Below are 18,836 nucleotides of genomic sequence, written 5' to 3' on the forward strand. Positions count from 1 at the left end.
TTATTTTACCGGACAAATTTTAACATACTATTTCTTTTTTGATTTCCAGGTGATCATGGAAGCTTCGTCATCAGACTACAGTGATGAAGAAGTGGGGGTGATAGCCCAAGGTCAAAAACTCTGGGTGAGGGGAGTCAGGCAGCATACAACCTGCGCTGATATTGTCCGAGCACTACAAGATGCCCCTGAAGGTTTGTTTATTTTTTAGTCTAATTTAATAAAATTCTATTCTAATTAACTAATGTATTAATGTATTTATATTCGTATTCGTTTAGCCAATAATGGCACCAAAAAACATCATATTACTTTGCTGATATAGCTATAAGCGGTCATGAACACACTTTCAAATTAAGTAAATTCAGAAAATCTAATAATGATTAAGGTATATTGCTGGACCAGGAGCTAAATAATCCCTGAAATAAATAAAAAAAAAAATCGAAAAAATCGAAACTTTGAAACACAATATACATCAAAATAAAAGATTCACGAGGCAGTATCATATCCTAGACTACTATTTGAATTTCATTCTTTTTTTTCAAGCAGTGTATGGAAGTTTTACACCTAATGTAATTAATTACACTTCAAAACATATGGCATACAGTTTCCCTACAATGATGATAGAGGGAGATAAAATAAACCTCCATTTAATGTCATGGGCTATTAATGAATGAGCCTCCTGATGTGAAATGGACCCAATAAATTCTTGCAAATAGACGAATCGGACACGGATTGTTGGTCTAAACTTGCCCGGTCATCGTCCTCGTCGAACCCGTCGCTTGCAACGAAGGGCTCAACGAGTAAATTAACCCTCAGACACAGCCCACTGAGTTTCTCGCCGGATCTTCTCAGTGGGTCGCGTTTCCGATCCGGTGGTAGATTCTGCGAAGCACGGCTCTTGCTAGGGTTCGTGTTAGCAACGTCATCAGGTTTGATCCCCGTGACCTCACCTACTAGTTAAGGCGACGCTGATATAGCCTCTCAAGACTATCAGCTTAGGTAGGATAAAAAAGAGGTCTAAACTAGCATTGTCTTCCTCATAGCGGGTGGTATGAGTGACCAGGGTGAATGGGTGCTAGCAGAGCGGTGGCGAGGGGTAGAGCGACCTTTGCCCCCTGACGCACCCGTTCTGCACATTTTGGCGGCTTGGGGAGATGCTAGGCATGAGGTATTTCATTTAATACTGTATTAATGCTAATTTTTACTGGTGGTAGGACCTCTTGTGAGTTCACGCGGGTAGGTACCACCACCCCGCCTATTTCTGCCGTGAAGCAGTAATGCGTTTCGGTTTGAAGGGTGGGGTAGCCGTTGTAACTATACTGAGAACTTATATCTCAAGGTGGATGGCGCATTTACGTTGTAGATGTCTATGGGCTCCAGTAACCACTTAACACTAGGAGGGCCGTAAAGTCGTCCTCCCCTCAAACAAAAAAAAATTGACCTCTCTAGCTAACAGTCATTGTTTATGGAGTCACGTATGCGAATCTACAGTTTGATTTATTGGTTTATCGTTTCAATGCTTAACTTAAAATTGGATTATTTTGATTGATTATTTGTATATCAAATAATTGAAGAATTAGATGAGCCTTACGTGTACTTAATATTTTATGTACTTAATGCCACAGAGGATTTATTTAATGTTGAACACAAAAGTCCCTAATTCTTTATTAATAACTTGTTATTTCTCTGTAATTTTACGTTCCTAAATTCAGTATATTATGATAATAAGACAACAGCTACCACAAAATTAATTAATTCTGATTTCAATTATTCTAGGTTCGGTTGTCGTTGCGTCGTTTATCAAGCGGAGGAGAAGATGACTCGGGAAGGGATAGCGATGGCGGGAGTAAGGGATCCAGAAGACGTCGACGGAGAGAACCCAGAACAGCCACTCCTCCTCCAAGAGCCAAAAGCGAAGACCCTGCCGCCAGACTCGTGTCTATTATACAATATCAGAGCAGAACCATACATCAACAACTCGACAAGTTAAGGTATGAGATTATATTATAATATTATTATTATTATATTTATAATTGTAAATTTTACTTGCAGACAGACTTAGAAGTTGCAATGATTAATGGGAACATCATTAACATTTAACTTAGTTCCAGACATTATTTTTAAAGGCCCTTCTTGATTCTCTACATTATAGCAGATTACAATTAAAGTTTTTTTTCTCCCAAATTAATATTCTAAATTGGAAATATCTACTTTTTAGAGAGCAAGAAAAACTGATAGACCACCTTGAAGATCAAACTCACAAGAGTCGAATGGAGAAACACGGAACTAACTACCTTCTGGAATCTTATCTTCGCGACATTGGAAGGTGTAGTGAAGTTAATGACAGTCAAGCGGGCAACAGCGACAGCGGCGTCGGTGTCGGCAGTGGCACGCCGCCGAGACGACATACGAAACACAAATCCCGAAGAGAAAGACACCTCATGAGAGAGCACTATTTCACTAAAGAGTTAACAAACATCTGCCAAGTCAATTCTGAAAGACTAATGCAGACACATACCGACACAGATTCCGATGCATCGGCAGACGACTTGACCAAGATAAGAGAAGAAATAGAGCTACTAGAGAAACTAGCAATCATAAACAAGAGATTGCACCGCGAGGAAGAACTAGTGGTGAGACTCACGGCAAAAGTCAAAAGATACACTGAAGAAAACAAAGCGAATAGCTGCGAGAGTGTAGCGCAAGTGATGATGCTTCTCGATAAAATAGACAACGAATTAGGAACAACAGCAAAGGAGATGAAGGATAACGCTTTAGAATTAGAAAAGACAGAGAAGGAATTAGAATGTCGGGTGAAACTTTTAGATGAACTCACTTTAGAACTGGACGAAGAGGAATTGCAGAATGCTGTTTTGGAAAGACAATTGAACGAAGCTTCCAGCCGACAGCCAATCCTCCTTCAAGATAGTTACGTACCGGTTTTAGAGCAGCCAAATTTCGGATATGTTCTGGACACTCTTGTATGATAGTAATTGAACAACGAACTTTGACCCAAAGATACATTTCAAATTACCATACTTATTTACTGAGTTAGGATTATTTACCCAAAATCCCAATGTTTATTTACCAAGTGTATATTCTTTTGTATATAATAGTAATTACGGTGCTCATGATCGAACCCCACTGCGAAGTGTAATTAAACAGAATTATTTAATTATATGTACCGTTATTTTAGATCTCTGATTTTAAATAATAGAAATTTCTAGAATAACTTTTATAAAATGAACCAGTTGACGACATTAAAAATGATTACAAAGCAATTAGACTAAAGATCCGATTCTACTTTAGGTATTAAACATGATTAAATTACGATGCCAAATATATATTAAACCACCAAGTTATAGTAAGCTAGGCCTAGTCAACATTCGAATCAATAACTGTTAGCTCATTTTTTACTTTTCATAAACATTAATCGTACAAAGTTTTACATAAGGCAGTCCAAAGGTCTATACAATCAATGTTCGAAATTTTCTCAGCGAATTGTTATTAAAATAAAATGTCATCTGGATGCTGGATGGCAAAACTAATGCTATGGAAATAATTAAAGCCAGGTATTATAGAAATTGCAAATGTCAGTCTTCTACGGACGGAGCAAAAGTCGTTCAGTTTTCGAACTTTTAAATTGTGCACTTTTTGCAATATTTGTGTAGAATAAAGAATAAATTGAATAGAAAAATGTAATGTGTCATAAGAGTAAGGGCCAAACCTTTTCGATAGAGGCCGTTGACCTCCAGGTCAACTCATGTTACATTGCATGCAGTAGTAAGTACTTAACAATGCCTTAACGGAACTTAATAAACTCGCAAGACGTTCTATTCATATAGTCTTGTGGCGGATTGTAAGAACAATACAGCCATTGGCAGAAACTTCTACACAGATTGATATAGTCTGTGGTAAAGGAAAGGGAAAACCCGCCAAAATTTAAACATGTAAATTTACATTCGTAATATTCTAATTGTAAATGTTATCTAAAATATTATTATTTCATGTTAAATACTTGCAAATAATTCCGTTGTTTAATTAAACCTTGACAGATATGTGATACGTCGACATACCCCCAAAGTCTCATTTTTATTGGAATAACATATTTGACTGACTTCTTATAAAGGCTTTATAAAGCTCCGATAACTCATATGAATCAAACATATATTATTATTAAGTATCACCAGCATCTATTTTCCTTTTCGGGATCAGTTGGAGTGTAATCATGTTTATTTTATTAAAATGAGCTATCATATTCTGTAACCATAATGTTATTCTTGGTGCTATAATTATAATACTTTAATATTAGAAAATTTCAAACAATATGTAACAAAACCGTCCAAATATTTTATGTTAAGTAAAGTGTATCGAAATTTTGTATAGAATAAAACAAAGATTTATAAAGACGCATTTATTTTATTTTACCGATACATACACAGCAAATAATTGAAAGACAAAAAAACTATTACATATTTTCTTTATGAGAGTGCCTTGGCCAGTGCCCAGAAATGATTGCTTTTTTTTCTGACAAAATGAAGCTTGAATCTTTTTGCTTGTTGGTGAAGCTTGAATTCTTAACATATATAATACTATCATAGAAAATAAAACCAATTTTTCAACAATACACTTCAATATAAGATGAGAGTCAACAAATACCCGTTGCTATTTCCAAAGATAAATTTGAAAAATAAAACTGTTCGTCGCTCAGATTATCCGATATTCTATTCAGAGTAAATGTAGTATAATAATGCTCTCTTAAGTCATGCTCCGTTGAATTGTTTTTGAGAGAAGTGGTTTCATTTTTATAATTATTTTTTTAGGTTTATTTGACAGACTTAATCTTTTTTAAGTTACAATGGCGTGTAGTTAAAACTATATTATCCACTGAAAAATGCTTATCGAATATAGTCAATACGTAAACTTACGTAATATTTCCAAAATGCACTAGATTCAAAGAGCAAAATGAAACAATCAAAAGGCATTTTAATTTTCCCAAAATATGTCAAACTTCAAATTAATTATTATAAGAATGGTATGTACAGCAATCATAATTTTATATATATTGCTAATTAGGACTGGAAAGTTCCCTGTTTAAATTTAATCGAAGGCAAAATTACGGGTGAAACAACTCTAGTATTACTATTTCAGAAATTATATCACATCTTCTATTAGAACTTTGAAATTTGGTTGAGATTCATTGAATATCCAAATCATTTTTAATAGGCTGATTGACTATTCCCGAGAAATATCTCCAAATATAATGTTCCGCCCTATTTCTGCCGTGTAGCAGTAATGCGTTTCGGTTTAAAGGACGGGACAGCCGTTGTAACTATACTGAGAACTCATCTCAAGGTGGGTGTTGGCGTTTTAGATGTCTATAGGTAAGGTAAGCACTTAACACCAGGTGGGCCGTGAGCTCATCCACACACCTAACAATAAAAAAATAAATTTAAAAACCAAAACGCGCTAAACTGTCCTGGTACGCCGTCATGCTTATTAAATCAAAGAGGCATTTGGAAGTTTCGTCTAATTCATGAATTAAGACAAATTTTCGACCGGTCAAACGATGTCTTTATCCTTTTTTTAATACGCTTTTATTAGCTTCAGACGTATGTATGTTTGTAACGGAATCTTTGAAGATGATTTTGACCCCATTCGGAACGTCGGATTAACTCGAAATTTGGTATAATTATTAAGGACCGCTGACAATTCAATATTTAAAAAAAAACTGGAAAAAATATATTGAATAAGTTGAAATTCAACTAAAAAATGAAAAATAAATAATAGTTAAAAAAAACTAACAATATACTGTTTTATAGAAAATCCAACTAAAAAAGAGAAAATAAATTTTTAAATATTTTATGAACAGATATGAGCAGATGGGTTATTTTGATAATATCCTGAAAAGCAACCCACGCTTTTTTACAATAAAACCATTTTTTCTTACACTATTTTTAATTCAAATTTATTAAAATTTATTTTCTATTTTTTAGTTGGTTTTTCTATAATAGCGTATTTTGTTAGTTTTTTTTAAACTATTATTTGTTTTATTTCATGAAAATAAACCACAATGTTACTAATTATGTTACAATAATACCTCAAGTCAAAAATTTGCAATCAATCCGAGCACTGGCCAAGGCATTCCTTTAAGAGAAAAAACAAAAGAAGGTAGATGAACGTCCGCAGTGAACCGGCGTGCATAATTTTTGAATGTTACCGGATATATTGTATCCGTGTTCACACCGTCATCTGCGGAGCTCTGGAGTCGCTCTGAAGTTACTCCGTTTCCATTGCCACCTAGAAAAAAAACCTTTTTTTATTATTATTACAAAAAGCATAAGCAGGTCTTTTTCCCCGATTGGTTCTCAAATTATGTTTTGTTTAAGGTTTTAATTTATTTTCATTAGATTGTGTATTAGGAAGCAATATATTTCACTTTATTTAAAAAATAAAATAAAAATAAGATAATATAGTTATTTATACATTTAAGATGATTAGAAAACATCCTACTAAACTTCCTGATATCTTGTCAAGAAAAGCAACTTTAACGAAAGTTTTTAAACCCAAAGAGATCTAGCAGGCCTCAAGCCACGTTGTACTGGTCTAAAATAGACTTAGGTCTGGAGCTTTCTGTGGTGCGGTGGCCGGCCGGTAACTTCATTTAGATTTTTAGACTAGGAAAGAGATAAATATATCTCTCAGACGTCCTATTCAAACAGAAACAGGATTGTACAAATTATAAACAATTATGCTATTTGTTTATCAAAGGAATACATTGCAAAATATATTTCGTAAATAAGTTTTATAACAAATGTGAAAGATTATTTTAAAACGTTAATTTATCTAGTAATATTCTAGTGATCGAGTCTAGCAATATTAATTTCAATGAAATAATGTGCTATTTACATTATTTTAACTGTATAAGCACTGGCTACATTTAGCGCGTGCATACGAATTCCGATGTTTCGTAATTATAAAACAACACTAGGATCGTTTTGAGATATATATTACAAACGATTATTTTAGTGAAACAAAAATACAGCCGTATATAAATTTATTCATACGTTATTAAAAAAAAAGAATCCAGTTGAGAAGTAGATAGGGCAATAGGATATGTAGATTTCGATATAACTATTATTATATGAGTGTTTCCAGTCGGAACTACAATTGATCTTTTCCTGTATTGGATTCGGAGTATTCGGAATTTTTCTTAAGGAAAAAACTATGATTTTTAGAAATAATAAAAAAAATCTTCTATTAAAGCAACGCCAATTGCAGTATACCTTTTTCTTTTACTAATTGATCGGCGTTGTGGAGTGCCACATAATAACGGAAGGGGGATCTTCTGTCTCATCGCTTTCTTTATCAACGTCGGGCAGGGTGGTTCTCTTTCCAGGATCGGGGCGGATAACGTTTTGCGGCAGATCATCGAGACCAGGATAAAACGCCCATTTTTGGTACAGATCCAGAGCAAGATCTATCGGGTTAACCGCAGGTCGATGGATAGTGTCGAAAGTCACAAACAGAAATTTATACTCGACTGTGGATCGAATCATATCCCGAGCAGTTTTCTCGTCGAAGACTTCGCGTTTCGTTTTGGCATCGAGGGCAACATCCAAGAACTTTGTCCATCTAGGAATGTAATAATAGTGGAATAGCTCAGCCCATTGTTTGCATGCATAATCTGTTATTTCCCCGTTAGGGCCCCACAGAGTTATTTGATTGCGAGCATTCAAACTATATGAATACGATTCTATTGGTGTTCTCGCGAAATTCTCAGCTTTAGCGATCCAATCGGCTGCACCGAAAAACGTATTTGTCCGCAATATCGATTCTATATCAATCATGGCATCCAGAAATTGTTGTATCGCTTCTTTGAACAACAAAGTGTTGGAATAGCGTGCGCTCTGCATATTTACGTATAGTTGTTCCGCCCTGTACTGTAACGCTTGCCTTGTAACATCAACAATATCATATAGAAATCCATCGGAGTAACAATCTGTACTCGTGACAAACTTTTTCAAAGCCTGGAATAGATCGTAACTTTTGTACCAAGCCCATGGCTTAATGTTGAAACTGGGCCTACGAGTGATTACGTACTTCCCTCGGACTTTGTTCAAGCCATTGAAGCTGTATACGCTTTTTAACAGATACCGCCAGGCGTCCGTTGTCGTGTTGCAACCGTACCTTCGCTCCGCGTATTCTCCTGCCCAAGTATCGAGATTTTCTACGGGTTTCTTACGCCAAGCTGACTCCAACATTAAATCGTAAACTACATAATTCTGATTTATTCCTTCAGGGGTAAGGCCGACGCCAATCATTGTGCTATTTGCGAGGGCCCGTGCATAATACACTTCTTTATTGATCGTTATCATGTTACCAAACATCCCTAAAGTTCCGCCAAAATTGTGTAACATGCACCATATGAATGGTTGACCGAAATACATCTCGTAAAGTTCGTATTGTGGCCACTGCTCCGCTTGAAGGTCCAGTACCAACATTCTACCATTCGGCACTGACGTCATAAATGACCGTACCCTAGATTTAGGCCATTGTAACGGATCGCTAACAAACATCCAATTCTGCAATAACCAGACAGCTTCGTCATCGAATTCTAATAATGTCGAGAATATAGATTTGGCCGTTTGCACAACCAAAGCTGTTGACCATTGTTCAATTTTAACCTCGTTAAATGGGTCCGAAGAGTAAATGTGACTTGTGGCTGACAAACTGCCAGTTTCTTTTAAAAACATTTTCCCTATTATTTTAAAAAGTGGTTCATTCGGATCTACGAACAAGCCACAACAATGTTCAGCGTCAAATTTATTCCACGTATCGACGTCGTGAAAAGTTACATTCGGAAATATTCGTGCAAATGCCTTCGGTACGTGACCATTGAAAGCCGGGAAGACCGATACAATGCCAAGCTGGTACATGTAGTCGATTACGGAATCTTGAATTTCTCTTTGTTTGTCGTTCCATGACTTGAGGAGTGGTCCACCCCAGCCGTGTACATTCCCCATACGAAGCCAAGCCAAAAACGCGGGACCGGTAAAATGCTCATCTATTTCGTCGTCCGTCATTCCGAGGCTGCGATAGACGCGAGCCCAAGCCGCTTCCTGTGCAACTGGCGCTAAAGCTAAGTTAATACCATTCAGTGCCATCCATTGGACGTGTTCGACCCAATCGTTTGTCTGCCACCAAACGAATGAATAAGACGCCGTGCACACGTTTTGATAGTAGCGAAATCTATCATTAGAAACGACAAGTTCGTCGACTTCTGGGAGCGGTTCCGGCACCACAACTCGTTGAACTTGCCACGCTATTTGACTCTTGCAGTATTTTTTCAAGTAGTAATTAAATCCCCATAAAGCCGCCACACCGGTTGTCGCGCGTATGTGTAAAAGTCCTTGAACCGTGCGCAAGGAAAATACATCCTTATTGTCTTTAAACAATAGAGGGTTTATCTCGACTAAAACTTTAGTCGTATATTTTGAAATAATTTGAGTGGCGGCATTTTGTTGTGTCGCTGGCGGCGCGATAGTTTGTAACTTTACTGGGTCCAAGTAATCGAGATTCAAACTGTATGAAAACACTGATTTTAATAAAACAACAAGCAGTATCGTGTACTGCATTGTAGCGCGGAGCGTCGCTCACTGACGCGAGTTTATTTTTAATAGGCTTCAATAGGAGCATTACTATACAATGGACAATAAGTGGGCGACAAGAAAGTGAACATTGACCCCCGCCAAGAGATAAGAAACCCAAAACATACTTCAGATATTTTTAATCAGTTTAAAAACTGTGTGACATTCACCATGTGAGAATAGATAAAATGTAATAGTTATAATATTATTGTTTTTTAACCATAATCGTCATGTTATGTAATCAGACCAAAGTTATTATTAAGTGTCTGATTCGAATTTAAATTATTCACTTTAAATCAAATGTCTTTGAAACGGTGATTGTTGAATGCCAACACGTTATCTCTACAATGGGTTACCAAAAAAGCGTTTTGTAAAAAAGCATCATTATCTTTTTTTTAGCTGAGAGTCTTGAGAGGCTATTTCAGCGTAACCTTAACTAGCAGGTGAGCTCACGGGGCTCTGACGACGTTGCTAACACGAACGCTAGCAAGGGTCGTGCTTCGCAGAATCTACCACCGGATCAGAAATCCGACCCACTGAGAAGATCCGGCGAGAAACTCAGTGGGCTGTGTCTGTGAGTTAATTTACTCGTCGAGCCCTTCTTCGCAAGCGACGGGCATCATCATCATTTTCAGCCCTTTGATACCAATTACGGGGTAAAGCCCTCTTCGTTTTATGCCATAATGTACGATAGTTCGCCATTCTCATTCACATCTGCCCCACCGTTTTGATTATGTCATCGCACTACTATGCTAAAGGAGAAGTCCTTTACGTCTATGAGCTTGGCCACCATTCCGTCACTGTCTTACTCCATCTATTATCATTTCGTCCTGCCAAGTCTCCAGCCCAACTCCATTTCGGATCTGCTACTCTCTAACAAATATCTATAATATTGTTTGGCTTCTAATGTGGGTAGTACAGACCCGATTGCTAGCTTAGAGTGATTCATCGCTTACTTTGAAACGCCCATTCTATACACGGTCTCACCTGTAAGGAACCATGTTTCTGCGCCGTATGTTAATGTGGGCTAAATACATTGACTGTAGAGTTTTTGTGTTGAAACATTGTGGGATGTTTTTTTGATTTATTTATAACTTTATATACTAGACAGTATAAAGGCGGACTTAATGCCATGCGCATTCTCTGACAGTATACCTTAGGGGGTGCAGAGATGAACCTTGGTAGGTGTAGTGTGAAGGTGATATTACTTAAACATATGTGTATATATAACATACATAATATTGATAGATATAAATACATATACATAAATATATAGCAATTAGATGACTCTGCTAACTCTCTGAGAAACAGTTCTCGAACCTTCGTCTTAACGCTTCACGTGTAGTGGCCCACCTTATTTTGAGTGGGAGCGCATTCCATAGAAGAATAGACTAAATAGTGAAGGAAGAATGTAAAAAGTCAGAACTATGTGGAGGACAGCGAAGAAGAAGATTGTGAGATGATCGAAGATTTAATATATTATGATGATTTCATGATGATGATTTAATCTATATATATAAAAGAAAGTCGTGTTAGTTACACTATTTATAACTCGAGAACGGCTGAACTGATTTGGCTGAAAATTGCTGAAGAGGTAGCTTAGAACCAGGAGAAGGACATAGGATACTCTTTATCAATTCCCATGGGACGTGACATAAATCGTGGTATGACAAAACGCAACTGATATGGAATAACAAAACGTAACTGACAGCTAAACGTAATAATAATATATTCTATGGGTAATTATAGTAGAATTTTGAAGTTAACCGGTTGATGTGTGTGAAACAAACCGTGTGGCGGAACAAAGTTCGCTGGGTCCGCTAGTATATTATAAAAAAAATAGAAACATAAAATGAACCAATCCAGTGCCGACACGAAATTCCGAAAACGTGCCGTCTGTTAGGAATTCATTGACTTCGTAATACACAAAAGTTACTTGATTGTCTTCGTAAATTTAGTTCTCTATATAGAAAATTGAATGTTTTGTGCGATTTTGTTGTAAAAGCAAGACCCCCAAAAAAAATTTTATTATTAAGGTAGCTCAACTATAGCTGATTCTACTGATAAATTATATCTAATTCGCACATTACAACTGAATCAGACTTCACACTTAAAACCCAAGGATTGGCCAACACAATGACACAATGATTATTGATTAGTTTTAGTATAGTGGCTACACAATTTTTTTTAATTGAGTAATTTCATAAATTAATATTATGAAAATACTTATGTACTTTGCACAGAGAGTGAGTCTGGCTGTCCAACGAGGTAACGTAGCCAGTATCTTGGGAACTGTGGCTCCTTCAAGCGCATTATAAAAAATAAACAATAACACTGTGATTGACTGATCTTTATAATTTAGTTAAAAACACTTTTTATTTTGTTTGTTATTCTAATACCGTTGCATATCAACAAGTGTGTCCTGGGTTTTTTCTTTAACACTATATATTTCACGGTAAGAAATATAACCAGAAAACTCTTAAATTACTGAAAGTAATTACGCTTAGTCCTATGCCTATTATCATCCACTGGTATTGGTGGGACACTGATACTTACGAGTAGAGACAACCCTCCAGCTTATTTCTGGTTAGCAAGGTAGTCATGCATTACAGCAATTTTACAATTAAATTGCGATTTCATTGTATTTACACAGTGTTTTTTATAGGTTCTGGTAATCATACAACATCAGGTGATCCGACCAGTTATTTTGGATTGACTTCCACGGTGAAGGAATAACATCGCGTAATAAAAATCAAACCCGCAAAATTATAATTTGCGTAATTACTGGTGGCAGGACATCTTGTGAGTCCACACGCGTAGGTACCACTACCCCGCCTATTTCTGTTATGAACCAGTAATGCGTTTCGGTTTGAAGGGTGGGGCAGCCGTTGTAACTATACTGAGACCTTTGAACTTATATCTTAAGGTGGGTGGCGCATTTACGTTGTACATGTCTATGGTCTCCAGTAATCACTTAACACCAGGTGGGCTGCGAAACTAAGCAATAAGAAAAGGTACTATTTAGACTTGTGTAGTGAAAAGATTGGTATATTTACCGCCGCTTGTGGGTCCCGGTCGTCCCCCTGGTCGCGCGGGGCGGCGCCTCCCGGAGCGCCCGCGTCGCCGGTCGCGGTGCCGCCGCGTCTCTCTTCACCCTCGACCAGAGCTAACAGTCGAGATAACTCTTCCTCGTCGCATATACGCAACGGAGTCTTGGGACCGACGATACATATAGAAACATTCTGTAACATCACATTACATACAATTAGCAATTACATAACGAACTGTAGGATAATGTGCATGTAAAGCGCTAATGAGTTTCAAATCTCAATAACACTATCTTTGTTATCAATTCATTCGGTAACATGTCTTTTATGAGTGGAATGCAGATTTAATCCTCTACCACTATCTTTATTAAAGAAAAGAAAAGAATCCCAGCTCAGGATGAATTAATGTTTGATTTTTTTTAAATATGAGTTACGAGTTCTCATGTGCTCATATTGAACTGAATTTAGGCATTCATTCATTAAACTGGCAACTGTTACATTAAAACTAATGGCTCGCTAATGAGCTATACCAAGACGTTCTCAATGCTGGTCATTTATAGTGCTAAAAAAGTTAGAGAGAGAGAAAGAGAGAAAATTCTTTATTGTACACCAACAAAAGAAACAATGAGAAACATTAAATACAAAAAAAGTAGAAATGCTGGTCATTTATAGTGCTAAAAAAGTTAGAGAGAGAGAAAGAGAGAAAATTCTTTATTGTACACCAACAAAAGAAACAATGCGAAACATTAAATACAAAAAAAGTAGAGTTGGCAGTCTTATCGCTAAGAGCGATCTCTTCCAGACAACTATTAGGTGGAAAAGAATCGTTTGGAAACTAATTATATGCGGTAAACCAATCAATTGAAATATATATATGTATTTACATACCCACACGTACATACATATACATACACAATTCCTTACATATATACATTTAATACAATAAAAGTGGTAACCTTTGTGTTTAGATCAACTTCATTTGGCAGCGTATCCCGTAGGGCTCTAAGACCGTGAGCTACTAGCTCTTGAAGGTCACAATCCATGAATGTATTGAGATGCTTCTCAAGATAAGTACGCGCTGACTGCGAACGTGCTCCGATTGCCATCGCACGACAATCAAAGTAGTTGGCTGATGGACAAGTCTGGTAAATATGAGGTCCTTGGTCCTGTCGAAATCAGCAAAGACATGATAAGTATCCTTCTTTAATACTTAACTTCCCTACTGTTACTTATATGTTATTAATCAATGTGTTCAACACTAGATAGTATAAAACAAAGTCGCTTTCTCTGTCCCCATATCCCTATGTATGCTTAAATCTTTAAAACTACGCAACGGATTTTGATGCGGATTTTTTTAATAGATAGATTGATTAAAGAGAGGAAGGTTTATGTGTATAATAACATCCATTAAATAGCGGAGAAATCAATAATAAATTACAGTTTCGGAAGCGAAGCGAGGGCGGGTCGCTAGTAGTAAATAAAATACAGTTTGATCAGTTTCTGAGGTAGGCAGCGGCTTGGCTCTGCCCCTGGCATTGCTGAAGTCCATGGGCGACGGTAACCACTCACCATCAGGTGGGCTGTATGCTCGTCTGCCTACAAGGGCAATAAAAAATAAAAAAACCTTGAATTGGTATATTGTGACCATGATTTTAACTACCTCCTTTGTTTAAGTTATAAGGTATTCGAGGTTGAAGTGAACCTGTTATTTGTGATGAGAGTTCAACTTAATAAATCGAATATGGGAGGTTTAAGTTTTTATGATTGTAAATTTATTTTTGTAAGATGCGATAATACCACAAGCACTAATGTATGCATATAGTAAAATTTGTAAAATTATACATAGAGCACCATATTGACATTAGTTTTCTTTGAATGAATGTCATAGCAGTGTTTAAATGTTCTTACTTGTGTACAAATGCAGGTTACAAAAACAGTTTTATCCCTCTCTTCTATAATTTTGTATTAATTTCACACACATATTATAGAGGGGTGAAAGGCTATTTATTATGTTTGAGCGAAATTTTTGAAACATTACAGAACAGCCAATTAAAGTTTTAAATTTGGAAAAAATATCTTAAAAAATAATTCTTCATCTATTCAAATGGAGTAAATTACTTAATTGAAGTTCAATTAAAATCAGTGAGTTTTTGATACTAATACAAATAAAACGGACTTATAACTACAAAAGACAAATAGCTTTTCACCCCTCAATATGAGCCTACAAAACCAGCCCTACTAAATTTAAAAACTTAATAATAATGTATTTATTTCTTACTATATTTAATCACAAAGCACCTAAGAAATTTTAATACACACTTTGTGAAATCTAGAAGTTGGTACAGTTTATTCCTGCAAAGTATACCGTAGCCCCAAACGTTGGTCCGACCAGATCTCCGAGCAAACCAGCGGACCACTTAGCGCTGCACTACACCAGGTAACTGACCGGAACCGATGGAGGCTGACAGTCGACAAGCTAAAACGGAGTCACGATCCTCAGCAATGAGGGAGCGATAGAGAAGAAAGAATACTTGCATCATAACCAGCAACCAACAAGCCCACACCCAAGGGTCGCTTGTCGTATCTCTGGGTACAAATCTGCATTTTGTTACCAACTGACGAGATGAGACGTCCAACGGGCATTGGAGCATCATGAGAATATCGGTGATTGAGACACTCTGTGCGCATGTAGCGACTGAAACAAAACATAATTCCATTATTAAATCGTTTTAATCCATTTGCATTTATGCTAATTAACCATTTTATTATGAAAGGTACGGATAGATGCTGGAAAAAACCTGGCAGGGCACAGAGAATATCAAAATCCATATATGAAGATTTAAATATTCCCTTGGAAATTTTTAATATTAAATCATGTAACATATCCATAGCATGCTTCTTCATGCAACTTCAATAACTTTATATTAGACTAGCGGCCCGCTCTGGCTCCGCTCGGGTCTTTAACAAAAACTTCAATGATATTTGATATTGTTTTATTTTTTCAAATAACACTTCTTGCGGCATAACTATAATAGTTAGACATAATTATGCTGTCGCGACACTTTTTGTGAATAATACTGTGTTCTACAAAGTCGTTGTATATTATTTTATTCTATCATCAATAGTTTTTGCAGGGCACGCGATGTGAAGAATATTTTATGTAATATTTTTACACCTTGGGTTACATTAAGTATTGGAGTTTTAGTAAGGATCCCTCATTTTTTCAAAAAAGATTATAGCCTATGTCACTCGGGAATAGTGTAACTTCCAAACAGCGACAGAATTTTTCAAATCGGTTCAGTAGTTTCGGAGCCTATTCAATACAAACAAAGAAACAAATCTTTTCTCTTTATAATATTATTTGTGTTGTTTGTGTAATATTATTTGTGTTTCTCTTTATAATATTATTTTAATATTGTGATACTTTTTTTACATATAGTCCAAGCATCTTAGTGGTGATACAGAAAAACAATCTTTCTGGTAGTTAATTAGATAGCTGCAAGCACAATGGTACTGTATTTAATTGTACTTATAGAGAATATTTTATTATCAGAATTTTTTTTACTGAATGAACACTTATTACCATACAATTCATCAAATTAATGGAAGAATTTATATAGTTAGCTGTTTTCAACAGTTTAGAGGACAGAATTAAGATTTCTATTTTTTTTTCTTTCCTATTATGTTTGGAGCTTGCATTGGACAAAGTAATTGTATATAGTAATGTGCTTTTACTAACAAAAGTGTAAGTTTTCATATTTCATTATAATTCACAATAATTTGTCAGCCTTCATTACATGACAAACCAGGCTTAAATGTACTTGATGTGAATAAATAACTGGGAACAAATCACGAACAAGGTCTGCTTAGGTTTAGGTAACTGTCTAGTTCTATCTATTTGTTTAGCTGGAATTATGAAAACCCAAAATTTCTGTTTGTGCGTTACACAAAAACATATTTATTTTATTTTAATAAAACTTATTAAGTAAGCTTAAAGGGTTTTGTTTAGTTGAAATTCATAATAAACAAAATATTTTAAAATATGGTCAAAAAAACAAATACATAATTACTGTTTAGGTCAAGCTCTAAACTAAGTAAGTCAGGATCAATATGCCTAATCTTGTAAGCCAATCAAAAGCGCGATTAAGACTTTGTTCAAAATTAAAAAAAAAAAGAGCCAGCAATGCTTGTCAATCAACTACTCTTCAACGGTTCAAATAAAAATTGCCAAATGGTTTTAAAGAAGTTAAATAAAAAAAAATCCATTTAACAACTGAAATGTTTTATGATTTTTAAAAATTATTTTTCTGTCCAATTCTACGTGTCTACTACCTATGTTTATGATACTGTATGTAATTGCTAGTAGCATTTAAGAACTACATATTTTCAATATAGGCGCCTGTTGAATTCCTACTAAAAGGAAGTAAAATATCTCAGATAGAAATCACAACATACCTCAGCATACGAGCATCTGCAGTAAGACCTGATATAGAAATTCCAATATGTTCATCAATAGGAATAATTTTCTTCTGATATGCGGACAATTCGCTCACAGCGCGTTTCAACGCTATCAACACCGCATAGTCCTTATTCTTCAGACCAATGGTTGCAGAACCAAGTTTCACAGCTTCCATTGCATACTCCACTTGATGGAGACGGCCTTGAGGACTCCATACTGTGACGTCGCTATCGTACTGGTTCCTGAACTGAAAAGCAAGTGACGGTTTTTTTTACTTGTGGTTGGTATAGGTTAAGAAGGTTAGTTATGACTGGACTACTTTGATCTTAGCAGTTTTCATATTTTTATATATTGATAAAACTTCTGCATGGCCGTATATATGCATTCAGCCGTATACATTCAGCTATTTTAGTATAATAAAGCTTTTTGCAGTGACTATGCAGATTTTTTTCTTTAAATAAAAGGATATATATTTGTCTTTTTAAAGAAATCTGGTAAAATTATTGACCACGATTACTTACCATTTTAAGTTTTATTTAATTTAGAAAAGTACAATTTCTACTATGAATTAATTTCATAAAATTAATGTAGCGGCGAAAGAAAAATATAGTTTACCATACAAGCAGACTAAGTATAGTCTATGCAGTGACTTTCTTAAAAGCATGGAGTTAATAAGTACCCAGAATAGTAACTCTATGCTTAAAAGTGACACTGACAATCACAATCTTTCAATTGTCAATCACTAATATTGTGAACTTAAAGCAAAGACTTACAGATCCAAGAACTTCTCTCTCGATTTATAGTAAAATATAATAATAGTTAGGTAATAAAATTATAATAATTAAAATATAATTACATAGTTTTATTTGATCTCGAAGTATATGGTGGAATTACGAATTTAGGCATAATGAGAAAACTGATTTAACACTACATATCTACATATTACCCGATAATGATAAACAGAAAGCAATTTTTTAAAGATAGAATTAATTATTATAATTAAATTGACACTAAATTTCTTGACTGATTTTTCAAAGGATCACGATTCCGATCTAGTGGTAGATTCTGCGAAGCACTGCTTTTGCTAGGGCTAGTGTTAGAAAATTTTGTCAGGTTGAGCCCCGTGAGCTCACCTACCTATCACTGCGCAGCTGAAATAGCTTCTTAGGCTAACAGCGGATAGGTAGGGGAATATTTAATTAAGCAAGCAACTTAACAGCCAAATCACTGTCAAAAAATAATATGAAAACATTAAGCTATTCCGTTTTTACGTTACTACAGATCTTTTAAAATAGAAAAGTAGAATTCGTCACTATGATGGAACTATTGAAGTCATCCAAAGTACTTTTAGAAGAAAAACATGTCACTCATTTCAAAGCCCAATGGTAGATGACAAGAGAGGTCTCTGAAAATGCACTGTGAACGCATTTAATTTATATGGATGAGTTCTAGTTCAGAAGAGGGGGTGCGATAGTAAAAACGAGTTAGCGGGATCATTTTGAAAATTCGATTGCTTTTAATTTTAGTAGTAGAACATAGATTTGATATAGTATATATTCTTGGAGGCTATTCTCTAATAGATTTTACCTACTTATTATACAAAATAGGCAGAATTGAATTAATAAGTTTTTTTCGAAACTTATTCAATTTTCAATTCAATTCTTTATTAAAGATTCGAATAGG

At 35.5% G+C, this 18,836-nt stretch overlaps 3 protein-coding genes across 5 annotated transcripts in view; 1 reads left to right on the forward strand and 2 right to left on the reverse strand.

Moving 5' to 3' along the window:
• Positions 1-4,406, forward strand: part of LOC101740122 (uncharacterized) — a 125,250-nt gene extending 120,844 nt beyond the window's left edge. For 2 of the 3 annotated variants that reach the window (XM_012696052.4, XM_004922594.4), the window contains 4 exons: positions 50-191; positions 1,041-1,165; positions 1,774-1,988; positions 2,216-4,406. In XM_012696052.4, coding sequence (XP_012551506.2) covers positions 56-191; positions 1,041-1,165; positions 1,774-1,988; positions 2,216-2,984 — 1,245 coding nt within the window. In that variant the 5' untranslated portion in view covers positions 50-55 and the 3' untranslated portion in view covers positions 2,985-4,406. The remainder of the gene's footprint in view (positions 1-49; positions 192-1,040; positions 1,166-1,773; positions 1,989-2,215) is intronic. The other variant, XM_062672046.1, reaches the window with a different exon arrangement.
• LOC101739990 (proteasome subunit alpha type-1) lies at positions 4,397-17,859 on the reverse strand. The gene is made up of 6 exons (XM_004922593.4): positions 17,675-17,859; positions 17,150-17,400; positions 15,230-15,389; positions 13,651-13,860; positions 12,704-12,889; positions 4,397-6,297 (listed from the first exon to the last, which is right to left on the reverse strand). The coding sequence occupies exons 1-6, from the start codon at positions 17,675-17,677 to the stop codon at positions 6,277-6,279; spliced, it is 831 nt and encodes a 276-aa protein (XP_004922650.1). The 5' UTR covers positions 17,678-17,859; the 3' UTR covers positions 4,397-6,276.
• Positions 7,038-11,654, reverse strand: LOC110384698 (alpha-N-acetylglucosaminidase). Its single transcript, XM_021352013.3, has one exon. The coding sequence runs from the start codon at positions 9,633-9,635 to the stop codon at positions 7,296-7,298; it is 2,340 nt and encodes a 779-aa protein (XP_021207688.1). The 5' UTR covers positions 9,636-11,654; the 3' UTR covers positions 7,038-7,295.
• Positions 17,860-18,836: the final 977 nt, after the last annotated feature.

This window comes from Bombyx mori, chromosome 14 (assembly GCF_030269925.1).
Source record: "Bombyx mori chromosome 14, ASM3026992v2".
Lineage (NCBI taxonomy): Eukaryota > Metazoa > Arthropoda > Insecta > Lepidoptera > Bombycidae > Bombyx > Bombyx mori.

Excerpts from the sequence above, each read along its gene's own strand:
- LOC101739990 (XM_004922593.4), bottom strand. Across the intron at positions 15,390-17,149 it reads GCAGATGCTCGTATGCTGAG|TCGCTACATGCGCACAGAGT; the intron begins GTATGTTGTGAT and ends GTTTTGTTTCAG. Across the intron at positions 13,861-15,229 it reads TGTTGGTTGCTGGTTATGAT|GACCAAGGACCTCATATTTA; the intron begins GCAAGTATTCTT and ends TGATTTCGACAG.
- LOC110384698 (XM_021352013.3), bottom strand. The coding sequence starts at position 9,635 with ATGCAGTACACGATACTGCTTGTTGTTTTATTAAAATCAGTGTTTTCA.